General features: G+C 34.8%; 2 protein-coding genes across 4 annotated transcripts; both read left to right on the top strand.

Annotated features, from left to right (window-relative positions):
- Positions 1–6574: 6574 nt before the first annotated feature.
- Positions 6575–13561, top strand: LOC113760624 (shaggy-related protein kinase eta-like). 3 transcript variants are annotated; one of them, XM_027303276.1, is made up of 12 exons: positions 6575–6714; positions 7628–7720; positions 7978–8037; positions 8119–8391; positions 8473–8547; positions 8634–8690; positions 9432–9572; positions 9673–9723; positions 9805–9900; positions 11127–11210; positions 11469–11570; positions 13011–13561. In XM_027303276.1, the coding sequence occupies exons 1-12, from the start codon at positions 6700–6702 to the stop codon at positions 13104–13106; spliced, it is 1143 nt and encodes a 380-aa protein (XP_027159077.1). In that variant the 5' UTR covers positions 6575–6699; the 3' UTR covers positions 13107–13561. The 3 variants fall into 3 exon arrangements, with proteins under 3 accessions (XP_027159077.1, XP_027159080.1, XP_027159079.1); XM_027303279.1 differs by lacking the exon at positions 6575–6714 and adding an exon at positions 6806–6878; XM_027303278.1 differs by lacking the exon at positions 6575–6714 and adding an exon at positions 7179–7285.
- Positions 13562–16935: 3374 nt separating this feature from the next.
- On the top strand, positions 16936–22617 carry LOC113760623 (probable LRR receptor-like serine/threonine-protein kinase At5g45780). Its single transcript, XM_027303275.1, has 11 exons — positions 16936–17182; positions 17272–17404; positions 17571–17642; positions 18233–18376; positions 18463–18534; positions 18618–18677; positions 19599–19672; positions 19760–19906; positions 20015–20353; positions 20744–21135; positions 22042–22617. The coding sequence occupies exons 1-11, from the start codon at positions 17074–17076 to the stop codon at positions 22360–22362; spliced, it is 1863 nt and encodes a 620-aa protein (XP_027159076.1). The 5' UTR covers positions 16936–17073; the 3' UTR covers positions 22363–22617.
- Positions 22618–26550: the final 3933 nt, after the last annotated feature.

Below are 26550 nucleotides of genomic sequence, written 5' to 3' on the forward strand. Positions count from 1 at the left end.
ACCAAGACTTTGGGATGTCCAACGACGCTACAATGCCATTTTTCCACATAATCGGAACATTTATTTTCCCATTCGACACAGAACACAATTTTGTATTTTATACTTACAACGACAATGGAATAGTTTCTTTCAACAAAATTGACAGATTATCTTCCCATTCAACCAAGAAAATACAGCTATATTCACTCTACCAATTATGAGCTTGTTAAATATTTGAGAGATTGGAGGAGTGTTTTGGGATAATTCTACCAATTCTGGTCTCCAATTTCTGAGTCCAGGTCTTCTTTGAAGGTGAATGTTGGACTTTGTCAAGCCTAGCTGTCAGAGCGTCATGAGGATGATGGCAAGGGTCGAGATTTAATGCCTGGAGCATCTCTATAATTCCTATCCTTGCAAGTTGCAAGCATATTTAAATTTTCTAGCGCTAGTCAAGACTTTATTGTGGGGCAAACTATTCTAAGCATTAAGGACTAAGACTTCAGAAAATTTTACAGTTCCATAAAATAACATATTAAGGAAAAGTGGAACAAAAAAAAAATTACTATGTGATATGGTAGCAACTCGTATACAGTGTGCTGTATATTTACATGGTTTCATTACGTTATCCAAAGCCTTTTTTGGTGCAAATATATTAATTTCTATATATTCTCGTGCTCTTTTTAAATACTCGTCTACATTGCCGAGTCGAGGTGTTCAAAAACCAGATAAATCGTTAACCAACATATCCATATACAATTTGTTGAAATGGCTTATTAAATGTTTGGACTAACTTCACGTTACACTCCTAAACTTATATAACTTTTTCACTTTGTATCTTAAATTTCAACTTTAGATACCTTACACTTTAAATTCTCAATTTTAGATACTCTGTACCTCAAACTCTCAAGTTTGTCACATTTAAATCCAATCAATGACAACATTAGCAAAATTAATGACATAGAGAATTCTATAAATCAATGATAATTCGCACCTAGAACATAACTATGCATTATCATTAATTTGTATCATCTTTTATCTCTTAAATTTTATTAATAATCAATGATAATATGTTGAAAAAGGTCAAAAAGAGCCAAGGGATCGCAATTATAATAAAATGATTTATTATCATTAATTTATACTATCATTTATCTCGTTAATTTTAGTAATGTTGTCATTGATTGGATTTAAATCAGACAAACTTGAAAGTTTAAAGTGTACAGTATCCAAATTTAAAATTTTAGGGTACAAAGGGTCTAAAATTGAATTTTAAAATGCAAAGTAGAAAAATGGAATAAGTTCAAAAGTGCAAAGTAGAATTAGTTCTAAATGTTTACTGATCCAATTAAGGAGCAAGATTTTCAAAAGCTTAGCTTAAAAAACTTGGATCGATGAACTGGCAAGTTATCTAATTATTCCCGTATATACTAGACACCAGGAACATCTAATGCACTTGCAAGGACAATCACAAGACAACGATAACATCAAATTCTGTCCTGATAGTTATACATGTATGGCAAGTGAACACCATAATTGGCTTTATGTTGGGGGAATGCAAGATCTAATTTAAATAAACCCTCTTAGCGCGTTTATTGGTTAGGCTTGGGTTCTTCTAGTTTTAATGCAACTGAATAATTAAATTTCTATGGTCGTACCTAGGGTTGTTATCTGGTTAGAGAAGCAGTCAACGGTCGTACCTTGGCTGTCGAAAAGGTAAGGAGGAATTGGTTGTCAGAGCTTGTTGATAATTATAACCAACCTAGTAACGAATGGATGAAATATCTGTGCATCGATAATCATTTAATTGGACCGTGCCTGAGCAGTTGATTCTTTGGGTAGAATTTTATTAATTGCTATTTCTAGTAGATTGTACTTGATAAGTTAGTTTTTGGATTTTAGTTATTTTATTTTCATTTTCACCCTACTAAAAATCCCCCAATTTTGTTCTATTGACTCAAAAGAAACGAATTATCCCCAGTCCCTGTGGATTCGACCCTACTCGCCGCTATATGTAAAATTTGTATTTTTCTCGAGTAGTGATTTATTATTGCACAGGTTCGGTACCTGTCAAAAATATTGTACATACACTTATTAATTTCACCTGTTTCTATCAAGAGTGCCAAGAAATGAGGTAATTTGGGACGTTTTGCTAGCTCAAGGATGTAAATTAAGTCTTTAACATGCAAAATGAGAATGGATGTACATTACTTAAAATAAAGTTGGTTCTTGATTAGATTATTCATCGAAAGGAGACAAGAATATGAAGGATGCAAAGACTGAGATAGCGATAGCATTCACCCATCGGGGGCCAAATGGGGCTGGGAAAGAAGGGGACGAGCAGGGCATGGTCGAAAGGAATCCCCTTCCTATGTTCTTCCTTAAGAAAACATGAGTGATGGAGATTGCACTTCTAGAACAAAGATATTTGTACTAATTTTTATTCCAAAAAAAAAGAAGAAGAAGAAGATATCCATCTTTTCTTTATCACATATTGAAAAATCCAAGTCCAAGTCGAAGTCTGCACAAGATTACGCTTCAAGTATTCAATAATTGGAGTCCCAAGTCTTCTCCGAAAGAACTTCATCCCTCAAGTTTCAGAAGTTTGATAGGAAGTTGTTTCCTCACATAGAAACTCAGCGCATACCATTATTCCGAATCAAATGCCATATGGAATTGCATTTAATATTGAAATTGTTTTGACGTCAATATAAACATGAGAAAATAACTTGTTTCATCTTCACATTGTAGTTAAAAATTTCTTTTGTCTTTCCAACTTCTCATTCAGATGCTCAACCTCGGGCTTGAGCAAGTTGGCATCTACAACCTGAATTGCTCCTTTGGGCAGAAAGCCTTCTACCCATCACTTTTGGCTGAAATCTTCTTTGAACATTAGACTACTAGGCTTCATTCTTTTAAACGTTCCATCAATATTATGCCAAAGGTATGCGCATACTTTGAGCAAAACGTTGTCCGAAAGTCTTACTCATAGGGCTGAACCTTCTTTTTTCCAATGAAGTGAAGGCCGAACTGCCGAAGCCAAATCACATACTTATGCTCAACAAGTTTTCATGTTGTGAATTCTAACTAAATTTCGTCAAAACATCCACATACGTTTTGCCTTCTCTCTAGAATTAAGAAAGAGTACAATCCCATCTGCGATTTTCTCATATCTTTTACATATAAGATAAGATTATATTAAGTATCATTAGCTAAAGCATTGTTGACAAAATATACAGCCAAAAGGAAATCAGCTTCAAATGCAGCATGACGATTACTAGTCCCAGACCATTTGTAGACCTTCCCGTAGCCAATACTGTAAGCGCAAACGCACAAAACCAAACTCTTTGGTGGTCGTTTTAGAAAGGACCAACACAATCCTCCCGTCAAGATTACCCATTGAAGAACAGTTTCAACTTGGTCCAGCCCATCTTAAGCAAATTCAAACTTTTTTTTTATCTGGAGGTATGTTGAGCTTAGCCCTACACATTGATTCCAATATCACCAGTTGGTTGAGACTTACAGCCCAAGTTTCCTATCATATAATAGTAGGATTATTCATTTCGTGCATATTATTCAAATTAAACAACTTATTATAATGGCCATTGTTTTTGCATTTTCTAACTCACAATTGAAAGTGGTATGATGGGATCTCATGCGAGGCCATACTAAAGAGATGTTTTCCGTAAATCATATTTTATACCAGTTCCAATACGCATTTAATTAATGCAAAACGATTTGTTTATTAAAGCACTGCTTTTTTTTTTTTTTTGAAGGAGCATTGCTTGTCTTCAGACACGAGTTCAAAACGGCTGGCCTTTCTTGACCATAGCTTAAAGTATAAAAGTGTTTCATAGAACAAATTTTGGGCCTTGACAGTGATGCAGAAATATACTAAATTCCGGCCGAGATGTGATTGGAACGAGTCCAGCTTCCCAGAAGTCCTACTAGAAAAGCCTAAATGATAGGCCTACTTATTTTTCTGTCATCAGCCTGGTGTGGTTAGCGAACTCCCAAGAGGTTTATGCATTGCACAAATAACGATTCCGTGATAATGGTTACAAGAATGTTTACAACCCAAAGTCGAATGAATTAAAAGAACGCTAACTAGTTAATCAGCAGGTGAATTCTGGGAAAGAGACTGTTTGGGGGACTGAATTGAGAGAAGAAATAAACGATATTGCGGAAGCGAAAATCCAACTCAATAAACGACATTGGCCATTGTCTTGCTATTAAGCATCATAAGTAATTCATGCAAGTTGAAGTTATAATTTTTTTAAAACTCTTTATATCTATGTTTGCTTAAAAGGAAGCTTTGTGCATCATAATATTTGGAGAGAAAGAGTCTAAGTGCGAGGTTTCGGTCCAAGTCCTTTCACTTCAAAAAACAAAAAAAAAATTTGCATATCACCTTATGTCATCTGCATTGATTGGCAAATAAAAGTTCTTCAAAGTTGCGTTTATCGCATTCTACAAGATTACCTTATATAATCTGTATTGATTAGCAAATAAAAGCTCTTCGAACTTATGTTTATCTTGTTCTACAAGGTCAAAATTTGTGGATTTTTTTTTTTTGTATATGACAAATATTAACGCTCCAAAAGACAACTAATTCAATTGACAATTAATTTCGATTTTTTTCTCAAATTCTTTAGAATAAGAAAAGAAAGAAACAACTTTAAAATTTGTAAGATTGATAAGTTCACAATTAATATTCTTATGCTCTTTACTCTGCAGCAACAAGCAAAAGAATCACTCCTTTTTTCTTTTTTTTTCTTTTAGTGAAAGTAACATATTTTGTATTAAAACTGTTGGAATGAGTTAAAATTATGCCTTAACTTATAAATTAGATTGCAACGAATGATCTATTGGGTATAAAAACTTTTGAAAATAAATTATTTTCGAGAAAGGTTATTATTGGTATCAAACCAATAGTGATTCATACAAGCCTAATCTTCTAATTGATAATTAGGCCAAAGAGAAAACTTTAATTTAATTAATTTTTTGTTATTTTCATCAAGATTTTTCTTTTTATCAAAACTATTGAGTGTTTTTTGGATATAGATTATTTGGGACAGTTTTTTGAAAAAAAATATAGAAGCACTCTTTTGATTTGATGTATGTGAAATAATAAGGCGATTAAAAAATGTACTGATGATGCAAGTAAATAAATATTAACAAATAATTCATTATCCAAACAAACCCACTAATGTTTTCATGTTGTGATAAAATTGAATAATATATAAAAAAGCATTTATCTTTAAACATAAAAGGGTTTGCCTAGGGAGTAAGAAGCCCTTCCCCAGATTTTTTTTTTTGAGGAGGAGGGGCTATGGGAATTTTGAACTTCCTTTCCAAAAAATAAAGCATTTGCCTTTCTTATGCTACTTTCGCCCATTATAATATTTAAAGGAAAAAAAGTTGGCCTTGTTTTGATTGCATTTGTTAGGAGTTTTATAGGCAAAAAAAATACTATAGCAATGTAATGTGTGTGAAATAAAAAAATAATTGAGAAATATGTTTTGAGAATATTTCAAACATTTTTCATCAAAAACTCACAATCTTGACAAGTTCATGTATGTTTTTTTCATTCTGTTGAAACAAAACCCAAAGTAAAATCTGCCTAAGTTATTTGCATATTCTTAGGCTGTCAACTGCTCAAGCAAATAAGTACGCAGAAATGGGATTGGAGACCAAAATTTGAGCTATAAATTATTTTAGGGACCCAAATGCATCATTGTTTATGCAAGTAACTAAAGAATGATTGGTCATAAATATGAGGGCCTATTTGTGCAATTTTTCTTCTTTTTGTTCTCTCATAGCATGTAATCATGTTATAAGACCATGCTTGACTCGTTTCAAAAGATTAATCTCATTTTAGATCCTTATAAGTAGCTGTACATTTTAATTAAACACGCTAAAAATGTAAAAAAAAAAAAAAAAAAAAGAAGGTTTCTCCTTAAGAAAAAAATTTTGTACTAGATAAAATATAACACTTCAACCGAGCCCAGTTGGACTTAAGTGATAATATATTTGATTTGAGCTCAACTGTTTAATGAAAAATAATTATACTTTACTTTGAATTTCAGTTTGCCCGAGCTACGTACAATTCGTAAGATTTCATTTTCAAAATTTAACTATATTTCAAGGAAAGAGTTTGTCTTTTTGTACTTTTCTTGTCTCAGCGTGACATTTACTTAATTTGAAGTGACTCATTAATTCTCCATTTCCATTATTGAATATTAGGTATGTTACAATAATGGCTTACATAAAAAAATTACTATTAATTTTTGTTATGTTACTAAAATTTCAAATATTTAAAAGTTTTTCCCAACACATTACACGGGAAAACACTACTCTCACACAAAAAATTCAGCCGAGTTTCAAATCCTCTAATATATCAGAATTACAACCAACTAGGAATTTACTTGAAGAATACTAGAGGATTTATCCCGGCAATGCTTCAATTTCCTAATAATATTGGGGCGCTTTCACAATTTCCCATTTTCACTCCGCAGGTGAAGCTGTAGGAGGAGAAACACCAAAAAGAAGAGAGCTGGAATCACATGGGATGCTGTTTGTTTGATGGGGTCCTCTGACCTTTCCCTCTCTTTCCTTTCTTCCAACCGACAATTATGAGCTTTAAACAATAGCAACAAAAAAAACCAATTATATTTCCCAATTTATTCTTCTTTTTTCCTCCTTTCCCTTTTCCGATCTAAAATCATGGCTAACGATAAGGTAACCATTCCAATTCACATTCTCACTTTTTTTTCTCTCTTTTTTTTTAATTCTAAAATGTTCAGTCTTGTTTCTTTCTGCTGATAATTAGTTACAGAGTCGTGGAGTTTTTTTTTTCCTTATTTTTCTTTTTGGAGTTAACTTTATAGCAAGTTAAGTCAAAGGTAGCATTCTTCTTGTTTAGATTTCTTGAATTTTGTTGGAATGATGCAGCTCTTGACTTGGATAAAAGATCCTATTTTTAGAAACTGATGGTTTGATTAGCTAAATTTTGGTTCAAATTTGTAGTTTAAGTTAATTTTAGTGCCTTCTGAAGAAATCCCTCTTTTAAAGTAAGTCTGTCGAGTTGAATGAAGTTGGTTTATGGTCAATTTTCTGGATAGCCAAGAGAGGAGCTTGATCTGTATTCTACTTAAAATTTACTGTTTTAGTTTCTTTTCTTGATCTGATCCCAGCTGACCTTTGTCTCTGGGTACTGTTTTAGTTGCCTTTTTTGGTCTATTTTTGGGCCCCCGGGGGTAGGGGGAGGTAGTTGTGGCAGAGGTGCTAGAGTGAGCCTTGATTCCAAAAGGTTGATATTTGATCTTTTTAACATATTCATTGGATCTCATAGTATCATTCAAGTGATTCTTTTCCCTGTTTTTGACTTGTGTTGATTTTGTATAGTCTATCCTTTGATTAGACTTTTTTATTCCAAAATTGTAATGCTACAATTCCTGAAGTGTCACCTCTAATCAGCATACTTTAGGTTGTTTGTAATTTTTGTTTAATTGTTTATATGTTGTTTTTGATGTGTCATTTAGTTATGTTACCTTCTTGGGGTAGAAGCTACTGTTTTGAACTGTATTGTTGCTTAAAATTTGTGTACTTCAAAACTGCTCTTACTAGCATCTTGGTTTCATACTTGTGGCAGGAAATGTCTGCTCCTATTATGGATGGTCATGATACAGTTACTGGTCACATAATCTCAACGACTATTGGGGGCAAGAATGGAGAACCCAAGCAGGTAGAATTGTGGTTCTTGTTTGCTTATTAACTGGTTGCAATTGCATTTGTTGATGTTGCCTATTTTCATTCCGTAGCACTGAGGCTGCATTTTCTGTATGTCCAATATTAGCTTTGCCAACTCTGCTTTGCATTTTTTGGAATTGTTGATTAATCATATTACTTGTTGGATAACTACGTAAGACTTTGACATGATCTGATCAATTTTGCTCAAGAGATTATTGAAAACTTGTTTCCACTGCTTGATTCATTTTGCAGACTGTTAGTTACATGGCAGAGAGGGTTGTGGGGACTGGATCTTTTGGAATTGTTTTCCAGGTATGTGGATTACAAAATTATACTAATCTTTCATTTGTTAATCTTTTGCTTTAATTTCTGGGGTTATGCATGCTCATGTAGGCAAAATGTCTGGAAACTGGAGAAACTGTGGCTATAAAGAAGGTTTTACAGGACAGGAGATACAAGAATCGTGAATTGCAGTTAATGCGCACAATGGATCACCCAAATGTGGTGTCTCTAAAGCATTGTTTTTTTTCAACTACTAGTAAAGATGAGCTTTTTCTCAATTTAGTAATGGAGTATGTCCCTGAGTCAATGTATCGGGTTCTAAAGCATTATAGCAACATCAACCAGACGATGCCACTGATTTATGTTAAACTGTACACCTACCAAGTATGTGGGTTGCTTCCGTGCTAGTATATTTGCAGGGTTCTGTAGTGCTTGAGTGAAGCTAAATTTGTAGTTGTTTTTCAGATTTTCAGAGGTCTAGCTTATTTGCATAATGTTGCTGGAGTATGCCATAGAGACTTGAAGCCCCAAAACGTTTTGGTATATCTTGTCTTCATGTTCGACTTCAGTGTGCTTGTTTCTTTTTCTTTGTTCCTTTCCTTGACAGTCATTGCTTGTCTTTTCAGGTTGATCCTCTTAGTCACCAAGTGAAGATTTGTGATTTTGGAAGTGCGAAAGTGCTAGTAAGTGCAAATCCTATAATTTCAGTGTTCTTTCCTTTGCCCTTTGCTTTGCTGTTTCTTTGTCAAGTTCTTCTGTCTTTGGTTGAAATGTACTGATACGCTACATTGGTACATAAATTTTTGGCCGCTGAAGCTAAGTTCCTCATAACCTATTGCATGTTGATGTACTGTGAGCGTCTTTAGAACCTTATTTCATACTTATGCATCACCTGAGTCTTCTGTTAAACAGTCCAGCATCCAGGGGCAGATCTAGATTATGGCCTGTGGGGGCACCTGCCCCCGTTGGCCAAAGGAAACCTTCAATTTTACATATAGAAATTCAATAAACAATTGTTTAGCTTAGAAATTAATAGATATGCCCCCACTGATACTTAAAAAAATTTTTTTTTTTGCTCCACAAATTTGTAGAATGTCAATTTATATGTGCTATAAGTGATCTGATAACAACCCTTTGTAAAAGAACAAGTAAAGAACATAATGCATCACTTTTATGGTAACTACACATTGATGTGTGGATAATCTGTTGTATTTATATACTTCTGTATGTATTTATTTATAGGAGTTTAGTCCACTACTGTTTCCAATATGTAATAGTTTGTAGTTGATGACGTTTTTCCCAGTGTTCCATTATGAAAGTTTTAGGCTTATTAAAGGAGCTGTGCTGCTCATGTAAATTTAAGGACCTTTTTTATTCCTGTTAATGAGTGTGCTCATCTTTTTGTGATTATTAACCTACATCAGGTGAAGGGTGAAGCAAATATCTCGTACATTTGCTCAAGGTTTTATCGTGCTCCGGAACTCATATTTGGGGCCACTGAGTATACATCCTCCATTGATATCTGGTCAGCTGGATGTGTCCTTGCCGAGCTTCTTTTGGGACAGGTTATTTGCCATTTCCCTTTTGGGATTTTTTTTTTACTTTTTCTTTTTTGGTCCTTTATATTGTGATATTTAATTGACTCATGATCTGATATACTTGCAGCCACTATTTCCCGGAGAGAATGCCGTTGACCAGTTGGTGGAGATTATAAAGGTACATTTTATGTAAGATGAAGTCAGAACTTGCAAGAAACTGATTGTGCTTGTGTAATGGTCTAATGTGGTTTACTTTCAGGTTCTTGGTACACCAACTCGAGAAGAAATTCGTTGTATGAATCCAAATTATACTGATTTTAGGTTTCCTCAAATTAAGGCACACCCATGGCACAAGGTTAGCTTTGCTCTGTAATTTATTTTTTTGGGGAGCCAAAATAGTCTTTTTTTCTCAAAATTCCACTGTGAAGCTAGTCTCTGGATCTTGCTAGTAAAATATGTTCTTCTGTTAGGGAATGTTTTTCTTTCTCCATTTTGTAGCTCAAAGTGTGGGGAGCCTTGTCCTGGGTCCTTTGCTTCTTTACTCGTGTTTCAAATTGTGCATATGTAGTGTACATTCTAGTCTTTGCTTTTCTCTGCTTCTGGTAAATGGGAGTGGTTATATAATGCTGCAGAGATTTTTTTTGCCTTTCAAATAATGTTGCTTGAACATAACTAAGCTTTTATGTGGCATGTTCTTCCACTTTTTTTTATTTGATGAATATCACCTTGAAGAAAATAATATAGAAGGCCTTACATTCATGATGATCTCTATCCATGAAAAAGAGGCTGATCAGAATTATTCCAAAGACACTGAGAAGTAGGGTGATTACCTGTTACATGAAATTGCATGATGAGCTCATGCAATCAGCAAAGCCTCCAATGTGTTAATGAATTAATTGACCCCTTTTTGTGTGTGTATGTGTGTGTGTTAAGAGTATGATAAAATACTATTTATAGCATCATTGGTGATTAAGATAAACAGTTATGAAATTTGTGTTCTATTAGCACACGATATATTACTTCTTATGGTGTCTGACAATGCTGTCATGCCTTCAGATAATACAGGATACTAAATTTGGTTAAGTCAAACAGATTATGCTTTTAAGAGACCAATAAAAGCATATCAAAGCAAAAATAGATTATACTTGCCAACAGCCACTCAAAAAGAACCAAAAATAGATTCTTCGTGTTAACTATGTACTCATTAATGTAGTCCTCTCTAGTTGGCCTTTTGGTTGGTATTTGGGCCTTATATGGAAGTAGGCCTGACTCTGAATAGAGAGATAAATGAGAGAAAGAGATAGGTAGGCCTTACTCTGGATAGAAAGACAAATGAGAGAGAGAGAGAGACCTATTTTTCTGCTATGTGAACTCCTACATTGAAGTGCAAAAAATCGTCCATGGGTTACAAATTAGTGAGTGTTTGTGAAAGGCCAAAAATTCTGGTATGTTGTTGTGGATGCACAAATGCTCGTGTGACATGTCACCCTATGTTGCAAATTTTGACATTTACCTATTCTTTTTCTGCTTTGGCAGATTTTGTTTCATGTCTGCCATCTTATTGTTTTATTGGCGTATCAGGTTTTCCACAAAAGGATGCCTCCTGAAGCAATAGACCTTGCGTCACGACTGTTGCAGTATTCGCCAAGTCTTCGTTGCACTGCTGTGAGTTTCAGTTTTCTTTCTGTAGTATCAGCATTTACTGCAAGCAATGTCTTGCATTATACTTATTAGAATGTAGTATAATATCATTGGCTGTGTCCTTCCGTTTTTCATTGCTACCTTGTCCGTGCTGATTGCATCACACATATTTTTGGCTGATAAAAACTACATGCTTAGCAGTATTTTGAACCAAAGATGTACACCCTTGAGCATCCATGTAACTTATTAATCACATTTTTATTAGGCTGCTTTTGTTTGCAGCTAGAAGCATGTGCACATTCTTTCTTTGATGAACTGCGTGATCCTAATACCCGATTACCAAATGGACGTCATCTGCCGCAGCTGTTCAACTTTAAACAAGAGGTATTTCTTCTGAATAAAGTAAAGCTTGATTCTTTGTTCCTGTGGCTTCCTTTTATTAGTTTAAACTTATAAGGTGTATCCTGAGTACTTGTTCTTGCTGTTTATTTAAGTGCTGAGCAAAGGTCAGGTTCAAATGTTTGCATGACAGTGCCAATACCAATTGCAAAATCTTGCAGGATTTTTGGGAAAGGAGTGATCATTCCATACAACGAAAATCTTGCTGCTTTTTGAGATTTTTGCGAACATTGTGTTGTTTGTTAGTTTCCTGAGGTTATTGGTCAAATGAATTTTATACACTCCTTTAATTGACTTCTATAAGGGATTTTTTTTAACGTGTTTCTGGAAAAATCATTTTAGGACGGACCAAACTTAAAGGCGCTTAATTTACATTTCAGTTGACTTCTGGTTGGCTGAAAATTCTAAATAGTATGATAGCTCATGTGCCATTTTGAAGCAAATTTGGCACTTTTACCATGTCTCAGAAAATGTGAATGTTAAGGTGAAATGCAAGATCGCATGTTACTGGGTGTAAATAATGGTGACTTAGCCTTTTCTGAGGTTGGAGACATCTAATAGAGTGCATTATGTCCTTTCTGTTACCGTAAACAATTGTTCCTCATAACTTTGCTTGTACCATATGCCGTGCACAGAGATATATGCCATTCAAAGAGTCTCAATTTCCTACAGAACTTGCGTGTCTAATTTGCTAAAGATATAAAATTAGGGGAATGTTATGAAGTCAGTTGAAGTTAGGATAACTGAGTTTGTATAATATATCTCACTAAGTCTTGTCAAATACAAGAGGTTGTCCCCTTTGTAGAGCTTGGAGTCTATCCTTGAACCAAAAGAATAAAATTTAAAAAAAAAATGCATGAGCTTCAAATAGGTCACTAAGCTCAGTTGACATTATGTAAGCATTATGTGCTTCTGTTAGGCTGAAGTACACCCTGCTATGCAGCCTATGCTAGTGGCCTCCTAAAGGGTTGAACTTTTGTATTAACTGGTATCAGTTAATAAGTTTAATTGCATTTAATTTTTCAAGTTACATAGTTCATCCATGCCACCTAAATCAAGTGGCACAAGAAATAATGAATTTTAAGAACTACTTAGATTACATTATCTAAACCTGCATGGAACTTCAGAAGCCGATTCTTTTTCATCATTCAAGATGTTTGTCATGATATATCTAAATTCTCTGAAACCTCTCCTGAGTTCTGTATCCTATTTTCTGGTTATTGTTTTTGTTGTGAATGGGGGCATGGGACCCCAATGATGCGTGACTCGTAAAATTTTTTTTTGGTTTTGGTGTTTTTTTTTTTTGGGGGGGAGGGTTGGGAAGAGAAATGTAACTAAATGGTTATCTGATTCTATGCAAATACTATATTTACTCCAATTGCTAGTTTAATTATTCCGGTGTTGACCTTACCGCCTGTTGTACAGTTGTCTGGAGCCCATCCAGATCTTATAAACAGGTTGGTACCAGACCACATAAAAAGGCAAATGGGTATACAATTAATGCATCCCACCGGGACATGAGTCGAGGTTTTACTTGTTGGGTGAATATGAAGGGGTACAAGTGATCTCTACGCCAAAGTTTTTGCCTGAACAGAGGCATCTCTTTGATGTTGCGCCAAGTACAGACTAAGGAAGCTGGAGGGCTCCTCAAGAAATGTTTCTCTTTCTGTTTTCAGTTCCCCCTCCTTTTCGAGTTTCTTCTTCTCGCTATTTTTAAGCGAATATCCCCCCGAGTTAAGCACGTAATTGTTGTACATGTCCAGTTGTTGTTACTTAGAAGACAGGTTTTCAGCAAATGAGGTATTTAAGTAGGCAGCAAGCCCTCTAAAGAACAGTGGGGTAGTAATTAGCTGGATTGATTGTTGATTTTTGATTCTGAGTTGCTGTATTTAGTGTTTGTAATCGATAAATACTACATTGTAGCAAAAGATGTTACTCTTGTGAAGTAATGTATCTTTACTGTTTCCTTTCTGGTTTCTTTGCTCTCCAATTCTCTCAGCTTACAAGGTAGGAAAAGAAGCACTGACAAGAGGTCTGCATTTTCATTTTACCACTCAATTCTCATACTTTCTTGATGCAATTTGATTACACAAGTCAGAATGCCAGATTAAGGCATAAAGCAGCGACTTTCCCAAGCTCAGAGGAATCAGAGATCTGAGTAGTAAGAAAAATAGTGCTAAGCCCTAAGATCACAGTACGGAAACTAATTAAGAGTTGAAAAGGACCATTCTTTGTGTCATTTTACTTCTGTTAGTTGGGTTTGGATGTTGCTATTGACAACAGAGGAAACTGTAATTACAATTATGCTAAACTTAAGGGAATAATCTTTAATTTGTACAAGACTCGGGGAGGTAATTGTAATTTACTACCATAACTCAACTTGGTTTATCTGTCTAATTTCTTACTTCTATAAGAAAAGGAAAAAGGTTAAAATGTAGATAGAATAGAATAAGGAAAAGAAAGAGGGAAGACTAAATAATGATTGCTGGGGTCTAATTCTTGGAATAGTCAAATAAGCCGACAAAGACTGGTTCTTCGTCCAATAACAATTGCCAGCAGTTGTGGGCGGCGACAAAACCTTTAAATAATTGACTGATAGAGTGTCATAGTGTGTTTGGACAGGAAATTATTTGTCTAAATATATTTGTTTACGTCATCAATAGAATTTTTAATACATTTTTTTAATTTTTTAATTATTTTTTTATCTCGTATACATCACATCACAAAAAACATAACAGTAAAAATATCTCAAATAATTTACAATTCAAACACACTTAAGTAGTATTTGTTTAGTATAAGCGAAAGAATTCGAATTCAGCATCTCTCACTTACATTTTCTCTCCAAAACCGTTCAGCCCATTCCTCGTCTAAAGTACTACTTAATATACTTTCCTTCTACACAGTTGATTACAAACTGATTCCAAATGAGTTTTATCATAATTTCGGAGATACTTCTTTTGGTTTTTATACTATGCCATTGACATATCTTATTCTGTAGAGTATTTTTTAAGATTTTTCAATTATTTTATTTAGTGTCAATCATATCAAAGATTATCTCATCCTATCCTTAAACTAGTGTTTTTTTTTAAGAACTCTATTTTTCTTTTGCTTGAAAAAGATATAGCCAGTAATAATCCTAGTTGTAGTACTAAATCCAAGTTTAGAAACTCGAATAAGTTGCTGATGACAAGTGACAACAATGGTTTATTTAGAAACATATTATACAATTTGACTTGATTTACAAGTGCCAAATGAGAACTCGTTAAGAGAGAATTTCCCTCCTATTAGTCCTTTTCCTGGATGATGTGAAGAGTTTATTGCCTAATCATGTCGACTGACACAAGGATTCCATCAACATGCTTTAGTTATACATTTTCCACTGCAATCAGACGAAAAGGCAAATCAAGGGACTCGATAGTCGAATTTACCTATTCGCCAATTTATTAAATTATATATGAACAGCTCTTTCGTGTCATATAAAATTTTAAACTCGGTTCAAGTTTGATTTACTTTCCATAACATTTGAATGTTACATGTAAAATATTCAAGTCACTTGAGTTTCGCTTAATAAAAGTTCGTCTAAATTTGACTTGATAATGAAACAAGCAAAGTTTGCATAGTTTTAAACTCATCAATATACAAATAAGGTTGAACATTGGAATATTCAACTTAATTAGATTCATTTACATTCCTAACAACAAATTTTCTTTTAAGACCAAGAAAAAGGAAAAAAAAAATTCTTTACCTTTTGTAAGTAACAAGAGAAAACAAAATCTTGTGATAGCAAGTTTTGGCCCTCTGCCCCTTGGCACAATGGCTCATCATGTCCTACAGCATTGAACTCCAATCCGGTTGTTTATTGATCATTACAAGCTGTCCTCGAATACAACTACTGAAGACAAGGGGACCATTTGTGACATTTCCAAATCTCAAGACCATTTTGACGATTTTAGAATTTAATATTGAATCCACTTTAAATATTTTACAGCCACTTCAATGAAGTTTTCACTATTCATTTATTGATTCAAGTATTATGTGGTCTCCTTGTAGCCATCCTAGGGTGCTAGATACCCCAAAATTATAATTTAATAATGTTGATTACTTGGCTCTAATTTAGAGCAACATATAAACAATATATAGTTGTGCAAAATCCACTACTGGATATTGAAACCTTAATGTCCTTTTTCCAATTTAAATGGACCCAATCTCAACTTTTTATATAAAAAAAAACCCTGCTCAAAAGTATTAAAAAATTAAAATGGAGATAAAGGGCAAATTTTATGGAGAAAAAATCCATCACATGTGTATAAAATTAGATGTATAAGAAGTGTATCAACAAATGAATACAACAAGCTATTTACTTAAGCCACAAAGGGTTAATTGCACTTTATTCACCTTTATAAAGTTGTTCATACTTGCATTTTGTCCATTTTTTGATTTCATTTTTAGCACCTTTAAGTATTTGAATCATTAGATTTGTACTATGGAATAAAGAGAAGCAATAATGATATTTTTGTACTAATAAACTTGTGAGATAAAGAAAGTTATTGACTAAACAATTGGTTACAGGGACTAAATTCACTAATCTACATTTTAAATCCATGCCTTTGATGTATTATTAATAACTTGTATTTTCCAGATTTGTTCAAAAAATTTTCAAATTTTTTATATGGGTTATTTCTGGTCCATGTTTAATGGTAATGATATAAATCAAATCATATTGGATGATTTCTACCAATTCATTAATGAAACTGGCTTTTTACAAATAATAATAATAATAATAATTTGCACTATTAACGTAGAATACTTGTAAAATTAGTATTAAAACTTGTTAAGAGTTTGCATTTAGGAAGGGCAACCAAGTTTAGCATTTCCAGATGCAAATGTATTAATCCCAACTCCACAATTGAACTTGCAATGCAATCTCCGCAATTGCAAATTCAATTATGGAGATGAATTAGGGAAGCCATTCGGTTACCATTGCGAAAAAGTAATTTTCAGCAATTCAATTCCAGTCATGACAACTGCAATCTGATTTGAACCGTAGATTGACCACTATAGTGTAACTTGGTACGAAACCATACAAGAAATACAAGAAATGTTAAACTAGAGCCTACAAGTTGTGCGGTTGTGCCAAAGAAACCATAAATGTCATATTGTTTTGTAGTGCATTGACTTGCCAGAGATTGAATATAATCAGCGTTAGATTATAACTGACAAAAAGCTGGCTCTGAGCCTTCCCAATCAAAACCTTTAACCTTGTCCTTTGTTTGTTTTCTCTCTCTTAACTGCAACCAAATATTCAAGTACTGGGAAGTCTTTTGTGTATACGTTTGCTGTGAACTTGTACAGTCGTCCTTTTGACTCTCAAGTCTAACATTTACTAACCTACTGAAACCAATATTTTAATGTCAACCAAGCAGGAGAGCAGCAGTTTTTCTGCAGCAAATCTTTCTGATACTGTTTAGGTGCTTAGGCTTCAGTTGCAATGCATTCAATGAGAAATGGGATGCTGGTTTTCTCACTCTTCCTCTTTTGGACTGCCCGAGTCAGTGTCTCCACTAGTCTTCTTTCCCCAAAGGGTGTTAATTATGAAGGTTAGTTCTACATTTCATTCACTCTGCATGTTTAATTTCTTCATCTTAAATGAAGTCCCAAAAATGCCAAGTCTTGAATTCGTGTGCAGTGGCTGCATTGATGTCTATAAAGGGTAAAATGAGAGATGATAATCATGTCTTAGATGGATGGGATATTAACTCTGTTGACCCTTGTACTTGGAATATGGTTGGTTGCTCTCCAGAAGGCTTTGTTGTGTCTCTGTAAGTCAGTATAAAACTTCTATATTTGCCTTTAGTTTCCTGTTCTATTGTGCTATATTGGTAATTGAAATGATAATAGTGGACCATTTGCTGAATTCAGTTTTTCTTCTGAGTTTGTTCTTGTTCTTCCCTCCCAGTTTCTTATCTTTGCCGTTGTGGTTTGCAGTGAAATGGTTAGTGTGGGATTATCAGGTACACTTTCACCAAGTATTGGAAACTTAAGTCACCTTCAAACAATGTAAGTTCAGCCTCTATTAGTTTCAGGTTTGAAAAAATATTTCTTTTTCTTTAACTAAATGCACCTTAATGAATTGATGTTTATACAGTTATGTTGTTAAAACTGGATTCTTCTCTAGTTAATTGACTTTGCATGATACACATTGTGTTCCGTGTTAGGATTATGTTGATCTACGATTCTGTAATTGGAAAACTAATTGATACACTCAATGAAGATGATACGAGATGTTGTTGTCTAATAAGGCTTTTTGCCTCTATAGAGATGCAAAAGAGTGAGCCACAGGAGAATTCACTAGTTGGACACAGGACACAGGAAATAAAATTCATTCCTTTTGCCAGTTCGATTTGATTTGCTTCCACCTCCTTTGTCCAATCCAAGTAGTTGATGGTCTTTCCACTTAAACTTTGGATAGGAGGCAGGAAAAAATGAAGGTCGTATTGGGTGAATGGGTGTACAGCTCCAAGCCTCCAATTTCTTGCAATATTGTTGGAAAGTTTTACCTTCTTGGAAAAATGTGATGAAATTGGTTATTTACAATCTCTAGAGATGGCATTGGCTGAAATTTCTGCTTTTAATTGTTATTTTTCTAGGTTATTGCAGAATAATCATTTATCAGGATATATACCTGCTGAGATTGGAAAGCTTTCAGAATTGCAGACCCTTGACTTGTCTGCAAACCAGTTTGTTGGGGATATTCCGAGCTCTTTAGGTTACCTGACTCGTCTAAGTTACTTGTGAGTGTGGCTAATATCTAAGTTTAACATATTAGATTTGCTTTATTTGCTAGTTCTTCTAATTCTTTTGCATGGCAACTTTTCAGGAGGCTTAGTAGAAACAAATTGTCTGGACAAATTCCTAAACCTGTGGCTGACCTTACAGGGCTTACATTCTTGTATAATCTTCTTTAAATTTTTGTTATTTAAAATTTCTCAATATCTAAGCAGCATTCAGTAATCTGTTATTGGTGTTCTGCAGGGATTTATCATTCAATAACCTAAGTGGCCCTACACCAAAAATACTGGCCAAAGACTACAGGTAAATGTTCTTTTATAAAGGACTGTTTTTTAATTGAAACTTTGATCAGGATGAATTTATCCCAGAGTCAGATAATTAATGTTTTGGAAGTTTCATAGATATCTCAGTCTGGGTTAGGAAAGACTAAAGACTTCCCTTTGGTCGGGAAACTGAAAACATTAATATTACTTGAGAATCTTTTTTTGCCATATTCCAATCTGCATTTTTCTTAACAAAGATTAGAACCTATAATTAGTACACCTTTTTTCTCCTGGACTGTGATTAACTTTATAATCTTTTGGCTGTATAATATTGCTTATGCAACTGCTTCTGTGTTTTTTGGCAGTTGAATTTAGCCTCTTTATTTCTGTTGCAACTATATACCATGTAAACTAAAGCATTATTGAACGATACTTTTTGCTATTTCACGTGTCTCTCTGGTTAAGGATTTTAGTTTCCCCCTAGGATTAGTAATTTACAGTCAAAAGATAAAATTTAAGTGTTTGTTGAGATATGAGCTCATAGTTTATTTATCATTTGAAGCATTTAATGGTGCTTTGCTCTGATTTGCTCTCTTTTTCTGATCATAATAGAATTTGGCCATTGATAATTACATGGTTGTAGGGAATGTAGGCAGCCTGAACCATTATCATGGAACCCAATAAATCATTAGTGCAATGCTACCATGTAGATTATCGAAAGGGACATCTGCTTTGGTATTATGTACCATAAAGGAGTGTGCAATTAGTTGGAACTGAATACTATCTAAACCAACTTAAAGCCGAGGCAAATAAAAGGAGATGTTTATGGTGGTAGTTTTCTAGGTTATTTTTAGACATTTGGATGTGCAGATGATTTATTCTTGTTAACTGTCTGTTAGGATTTAGACAAATTTTTATGTGCTTTTTTTAAAAATATCTTAAGGGTAATTTTTGGTTTCAGTGTTGCTGGAAACAGCTTCCTTTGCTCTGCAGTTTCTGCTGAAATTTGCATGGGTGTACCAAAACCAGTAAATGGTAAGAGCATACAGCTTTGCGACGGCTACTTATCTGTTAAAAATGTCCATTTTTCCAGATCAGTTATCGTGTATATGTCTCTTGCAGATAGCAGTCCATATAGGAAAGTTAGCAATCACCACCGATGGATTGTATCTATCATCATAGGTGTCAGTTGCACTTTTGTAGTTTCAGTGATGATTCTTCTTTGTTGGGTGCATTGGTACAGATCTCGCTTTCTGCTTATGTCATATGGTACCTCCAAATGTACCTAGTCTACTTATTTTCAATCTAGGTGTTTATCTTCAATAACCTTCGTTGCGGTTTTCATTGTAAGACTGATAATTTGAAAATGAAATGCAGTGCAGCAAGATTTTGAGTTTGATATTGGTCACCTGAAAAGATTTACATTCCGTGAACTACAAATTGCAACAAACAATTTCAGTTCCAAAAACATACTCGGTCAAGGTGGATTTGGAGTTGTCTATAAAGGATATCTCCCAAATAGGACAGTCGTGGCAGTCAAAAGATTGCGAGATCCTAATTTCACGGGGGAGGTACAGTTTCAAACTGAAGTTGAGATGATCGGTCTTGCTGTACACCGGAACCTTCTTCGGTTATATGGCTTCTGCATGACAACTGAGGAGAGGTTGCTTGTTTATCCTTACATGCCAAATGGGAGTGTTGCAGATAGATTAAGAGGTTTGTCTTCAATTTGTTTATGAGGAGTTGATCTCTACGATCTCTGCACCTGTTTGTCTCCTCTTTTGGAGGCACACACTTAGCAATTTCCGCAAACTATAACACAACCAGTAACTTTATACAGGGACAGAAGGGTAGGGGAAACATGGTCAAGAAATCTGGAAATGGTTTTCAATTTTGTGGTGATGACAAAAGGATGTTAACAATTCATCACATGGGAACTAGCTTACATTGCTTAATCAAAGTCTGATTGATTCTGAATATTATAATTGCAATGAAAATAGAATATGCTTCCAATGTTTCTTTCTACATGAACACTGAAGAGATTTTGAATGACAGAGTCGAGTCCTTCTTTGTGGAACTTAACGAGGTTTCTTTTTTGCTTGACAGACACAGGTCAGGAGAATCCATCCTTAGATTGGAGTAAACGCATACACATTGCTCTTGGAGCTGCTCGTGGCCTTGTATATTTACACGAACAGTGTAACCCAAAAATAATCCACAGGGATGTCAAAGCAGCAAATATTTTGCTTGACGAATATTTTGAAGCAGTTGTAGGGGATTTTGGTCTCGCTAAGCTATTGGACAGGAGGGAATCACACGTCACAACTGCAGTCAGGGGTACCGTTGGGCATATTGCTCCTGAGTACCTTTCAACTGGACAATCTTCTGAGAAAACTGATGTGTTTGGTTTTGGCATACTGATTTTGGAGCTGATAACGGGTCAAAAAGCATTAGCTGCTGGACACGGTCATCATCAGAAAGGAATGATTCTTGACTCGGTAAGCAGAACTGTGATGTTCTAAATACTTCTGAATTATTGTCGCTTTGACTTTTTTTTCAGATACGCACTGAAGGTAGAACCGGTATATTGAATGCCAAATGCACTTGTGCATAAATCTGATATCTTAAGTAGACCAACTGCTTTCACTAGGAAATGCTATCTGAGAAAATAGCCTTGAGCATAGGCCTTATAAGTTGAAAAGTTACCTCTGCTATTGATTTTCTCTTCAGGATAGTAAATTTATACATCTGCCACCTCTATTTAAACTGGTCATTCACATTTTGGTTTGGCTACATGCTTAGTCTCAAGCACTCCTTGACTTTATGTTGATAAAAGGTACTCTAACTGGATATATGATATATCTGCATTCTGAATAACTAGGAAGTCTATATTAGGTTTTCTTATTATCCCAAAATGTTTCACTTTCTTGGCTATTTATTCTTCACTTTGGTCATAAACTGCCAATGCATGTGAAGTTCTTCGATTTCTAGTCCATCCATCAGTTTTTTGGTACATATGCCTTGTGGGTGTTTGCAATGCTGACTCCGTTTTCTGGCATACTGCTGATGTAGTTCTTAAGATGTTGCTTCTTCAATTTCACTTAGTTCAAAGTATAACAGTTCTTCAACACCTTGCCAGTTTCTCAATTTGATGCCTCAAAGCGTGCCCTATGTGATTATCTATTGAATGTCCATTCTTCTGGCGAAGAAGGTATTCTTACGCCACTTTGGGGACCAGCATCATATCAGTTAGCTTGCTTTTAGTGTTGAAACCTGAAAAATGTGACATAGTAGAGCTCTTATACTCACTTCTGAGACTGTAGTTTATTCATAATCAAGTGAGGTCTGTAATTCGTAATTATAGCTGGAACCTGTATTAAGTTGAGTTCATGCTGATTATGCAGGTTAGAGCTTTACACCAGGAGAAGCGACTAGAGGTGCTTGTGGATAGGGATCTGAAGAAATGCTTTAATGCCGAGGAGCTAGAAAAAGTAGTGGAAGTTTCATTGCAATGCACAGAATCTAACCCCAGCCTTCGTCCCAAGATGTCCGAGGTCTTGAGGATCCTGGAAACCATTGCTGGACAGTCGGCTCATGTGGAAGAAACACAAGACAGAGAGAATCAATGTGAAGGAAGAAGTTTCAGTTTCACACGAAGTTTAATTGAGGTCCATGAAGAATCCTCATTTATAATAGAAGCAATGGAGCTTTCTGGACCACGGTAACCAAACCATCTCAATCTGCCTAAAGATTTTCCTACACGATGGTAATTCAATCTGTAGTGACAGTAGCACGTTAGGATTTAGGTTTAGTTGTACACAGAAATGCAGGTTAGACATATCTTATTCCAAGTGTACAGAGTGAGACAAAATTTTATGTCCATGAAATTTTGGCTGCTGAGAATGTCCCTGCAGTGAATTTCTTTTCCATTCATGTAAACTGTATCTTGACTACTTCTGTTAGTGATTCTTAATGGTAAAGTGCAACCCAAGTTCTCTTTCTTTGTACTATTCATGCTTCTCCGTATAAGAAATATACCTGCTTTGACCATTCGATCTTGTTCGAGTATGCTCATTATATACCTGGCTTCCAAAGAGAAGATGCTATGCAACGAATGATCTTGAATGAAAGGTGAAAGAATCTGCTTCCAACTACTACACTAAATCTGAGAGGAAATAGAAACAAACACAAATTTAGCTGGAAATATTATTGTGTGGTTTAGTTAGAGAAATAAAACTTGGGAGGGAAGTGTACATGTTTGATTTGATTGAATCCAAGTCAAACATCATCGTAAACACAAGAAAAGGAAATGCAATAGGTGCACTTTCTCTCCTTAAACACATCTACAACAATTAATAATGCTAGTGTCCCTTTAGTTTTAAGTTTCCTAAAATATGATATTTGTACTGGCACCAAAAGGAAGATACAGCATTAAAAAGAACAGGCTCAACTGCTAATATCTACGAGTATTAGTATGGTATAGCGAACACATTTTCTAATCATCTTTTTACCTCATATATATCAAATCGCTACAGTAATTTTACCTCATATATATCAAGTCTAGAAAAATGCAATTCAAACACACCCTTACAATTTTAGTTCTCTCAATTTGTCTAGTTGAAATGTAGGATTCTCCTGCATCATGTGTGCACGGGCGGGTTTGTCCACAATATACTTTTTAATGCTGGCACTATTACAATTTATAACTTCTTAAATTTTTTGGCCATCACGTATCAAAAATGATTAATCTTATGTGTGTATTGTTTTAGTGTATACATTTTGTGTGTGCGAGCATGTCTTAATACCAAGATAAAGGGAACTAAGGGTACGTTTGGTTCTACAGAATTAGAATTGAATTAGAATTGAAATTCTATAGAATTGGAATTCTATGAATTGGAATTCCAAGTCATTCCAATTCTTTCGTTTGGGAAATGCATAGAATTAATACAGAATTTATTTGGAATTCCAAATCCTTTGTTTGCATGAGAGAAGAATTCATTACGAATTAGAATTGTTTTCATGAAACATTTGCTTACATAAAATTTTTCTTTTTTTCTTTTTTTATATAATAATTTCTTTTTATCTTACATTTAGCTAATTTTTACTAAAGATTTAAAAGTAAAAACCAATTTGTGCCATTAATAATTTATTTTTTCCCACTCTTATGTCAATTTCTTTGGTGAACATTTCCAGACTTAGGTTGTGCTAAGCACAGCATTAACGAGACGTGTCAACCTGACTGCCTTCTTTTGTTCAACGTATGGTATAGATATTGGCATCCAACCAAAACTGGACCTCACCCCCTTAAAAGTAAACCCCCAATGACACTAGCATATTTCTTAAAACATGGTAGAATACTGGACAGTGAATTAGTCACTAATTAACTCAAATAGTACGTTTGTAAAACAATTTAATTAACATTCTCAACAAATAAATTCAATTTACTATTCGAATTCTGAATCTAACAGTTGATGGTGGAAAAGGGTGTGGAGAAAGGTGGAAGGACCAAAAAAAAAAAAAAAATCCAACATGCCTGAGTTATACTGGACACCATTTTTTTTATTGCAGACTGCAGCAGTAATTCAAAAAAATAAGGATCCAATGGCTAGTAAAGGAGCCATTGACTGCATGAAAAAGACGAAGCACTGCAAAGCTTATTTTATCACCCTTTTAATACGTGTTGGTACTCATATGCATACTTACTACTGCTGCTATTTCTGCAGTCCTGCAGTGCACTACACCTCCTCTTCATGTAGGGCAGTGCAGCACTTAGAGGCACGCCACATCCACATATACTCATTCAAAGTTCAAACATCCACCTTGTCAATTGTTTTACAAACATACTATTTGAGAAAGAATGCAAAGGTTCATGCAGCTAAAGGACAAGTCAGGGCATCAAGCCATCAACACAGGCAGCTATGTTAATCTCAATATCTAAAATGCTAGTTCATCAGACAAAAGATCCAATGTTCCATTCTTATCATCTAAAAAACAGATAGAAAATTGCTGAAATACTCCCTAGAATCTTTCTATAATCTTGTTTTGATCCATTACATAAAAAACAAAGAACTCATCAGAATTTAAAAAGTCATGGATACACAATGGAGTAGTAACAACTTCTACTTGCTCTACTTGGGCTTCCAGCAATCAGCTCAACTTTTTCTACAAAAACAACTTCAACTGGAGATTACCAAAAAAAAAATCAATTACCAATGTGCATCAATAGCCAATCCTTTTTTAAGTCATCTTGGAGACCAGAAAAAGTGTCATACTTTGTCCTGTCATTCATAAGTAAATCAATACCCTTCAAAAATTGAAATCTATCCAATTCAATTTTAGATAACTCGTCTTCCACCATTTTAGTTGTAACTTTTGAGCATTCTGAATTTAAGTACTTATCCAGTGAATCTGCCATTCGTCCCAACACTTTGTAAAGTACTTGAGAGCTAGTTAGTTTTCTCTTTGTGCCACGATCATTTGTTGAAGATGAAGCTTTTGATTTTGACCGTTGTCGAGCTAGCAGTGCATTCATAACTTCATCTTCTAAAGATCGTGAATCAGTCTCAAATGATTCCTCTACATTAGCAGACTCTTCAACTTCAGCTTCAGCATTAGCCTCAAAAACAGTTTGGGCACCCTCTCTATTTGCACGATCTTGTGAAAACAGTGTACAGATGTCCTCCCAATTTTCAACCACAATTTTTTTTCTGTAAGGAAGAATTTTTGGATTCTCACTTACTCGAGCATTCCATACATCCTCATCACGAACATCAATTCTACCTCTAGAGTAGTCCCATATTATCGTAGACCCAGAGTTACAGGACTGGAGCAGTGGGTATAAGATGTCATAGTGTTTCTCCCATGTCTTGAAACGAGATAAAATATTAGCCTTTGTCACAGATATATTGAGTTTATCGAATAAAGCATTCATTACTGCGGTGTAGGCTACTGTTTTCCATGCACATTTACCATCCAATTTGTTTCCTTGGTTCATTTGGTCAATAAAACAAGTGCCCATTACACGATCCATTTCAGGAGTCCAAGTGAAATACCCTTTGCCTTTCCCTTTTGACTGAGATGTTGCTTCAGATGCTATATCTGAGGCAGATATGCACCAGAAAAACATCACAATGTCATGTTCTTAAGAACATATTTAATAGCTACTGCATTATAGAACTAAAAATGAAAGGCAAATATGCACCTGAAAAATTCATACATATGTTAAATGAAGAAAAATTCATTCAGTGCCAACAGATATGGCAAGATATCAGCCACAGGTTTGGGGAGAAGAGGTCTCAGGAGTCAAGTAATTAGAAACAGTCTTAAGTATGAAGAGGTTTGGGGAGAAGAGGTCTAAGCAGTCTTAAGTATGAAGAAACAGTGGTTATTGACTGGCATACCTATTTGAGTTCTGCTGTGTGTTATCTGGACAAACAAACAGGAACTGGGTTGATGCCAAATGTGATAGTGCAACAATTTAAAACAAGAAGTTCAAGGGACATAATTGATCTTCATTGTCACCCTGAGGATACCGTTGTGATTAGTTATTTGATTTTTAATTGAGTTATTCATGCAATTTAGTCTAACACTTCCAAGCATTTCTTGGTGTTCAATTCCTGTCAGATACGTCCGCAGCAGCAAGGAAGCAAACCCAACAGCCTTTTTAAAATCATCTCTTAGGAAACGTCAAAAATTTTGCAGTCTTAACTTGTGTTAATGGCTCTTATTGCTTTTACTCTTGACAATGAAGTATATCACAAAGGCGCTAGCTCTTGGGAAAGCTCCTTTATCTGGATTATAATCTGTTTGAATTTGGTGGAGAATTGGGGATCACATCACAGGTTATGATGATCATACTTGTGACAGAATATGCATTAAGGATGCAAATGTGATTCTTCAAGACAGATCCATGG

Source organism: Coffea eugenioides, chromosome 2 (assembly GCF_003713205.1).
Source record: "Coffea eugenioides isolate CCC68of chromosome 2, Ceug_1.0, whole genome shotgun sequence".
NCBI classification, from domain to species: Eukaryota; Viridiplantae; Streptophyta; class Magnoliopsida; order Gentianales; family Rubiaceae; genus Coffea; species Coffea eugenioides.

Bases quoted from the DNA above. Each gene is read 5' to 3' on its own strand.
- LOC113760624 (XM_027303276.1), top strand. The intron at 9,573-9,672 runs GTTATTTGCCAT...ATATACTTGCAG, and splicing joins CCGAGCTTCTTTTGGGACAG to CCACTATTTCCCGGAGAGAA. The intron at 11,571-13,010 runs GTATTTCTTCTG...CCTGTTGTACAG, and splicing joins TGTTCAACTTTAAACAAGAG to TTGTCTGGAGCCCATCCAGA.
- LOC113760623 (XM_027303275.1), top strand. From the start codon at position 17,074: ATGCATTCAATGAGAAATGGGATGCTGGTTTTCTCACTCTTCCTCTTT. The intron at 18,377-18,462 runs GTGAGTGTGGCT...GCAACTTTTCAG, and splicing joins CTGACTCGTCTAAGTTACTT to GAGGCTTAGTAGAAACAAAT. The intron at 19,907-20,014 runs GTACCTCCAAAT...AATGAAATGCAG, and splicing joins CTTTCTGCTTATGTCATATG to TGCAGCAAGATTTTGAGTTT.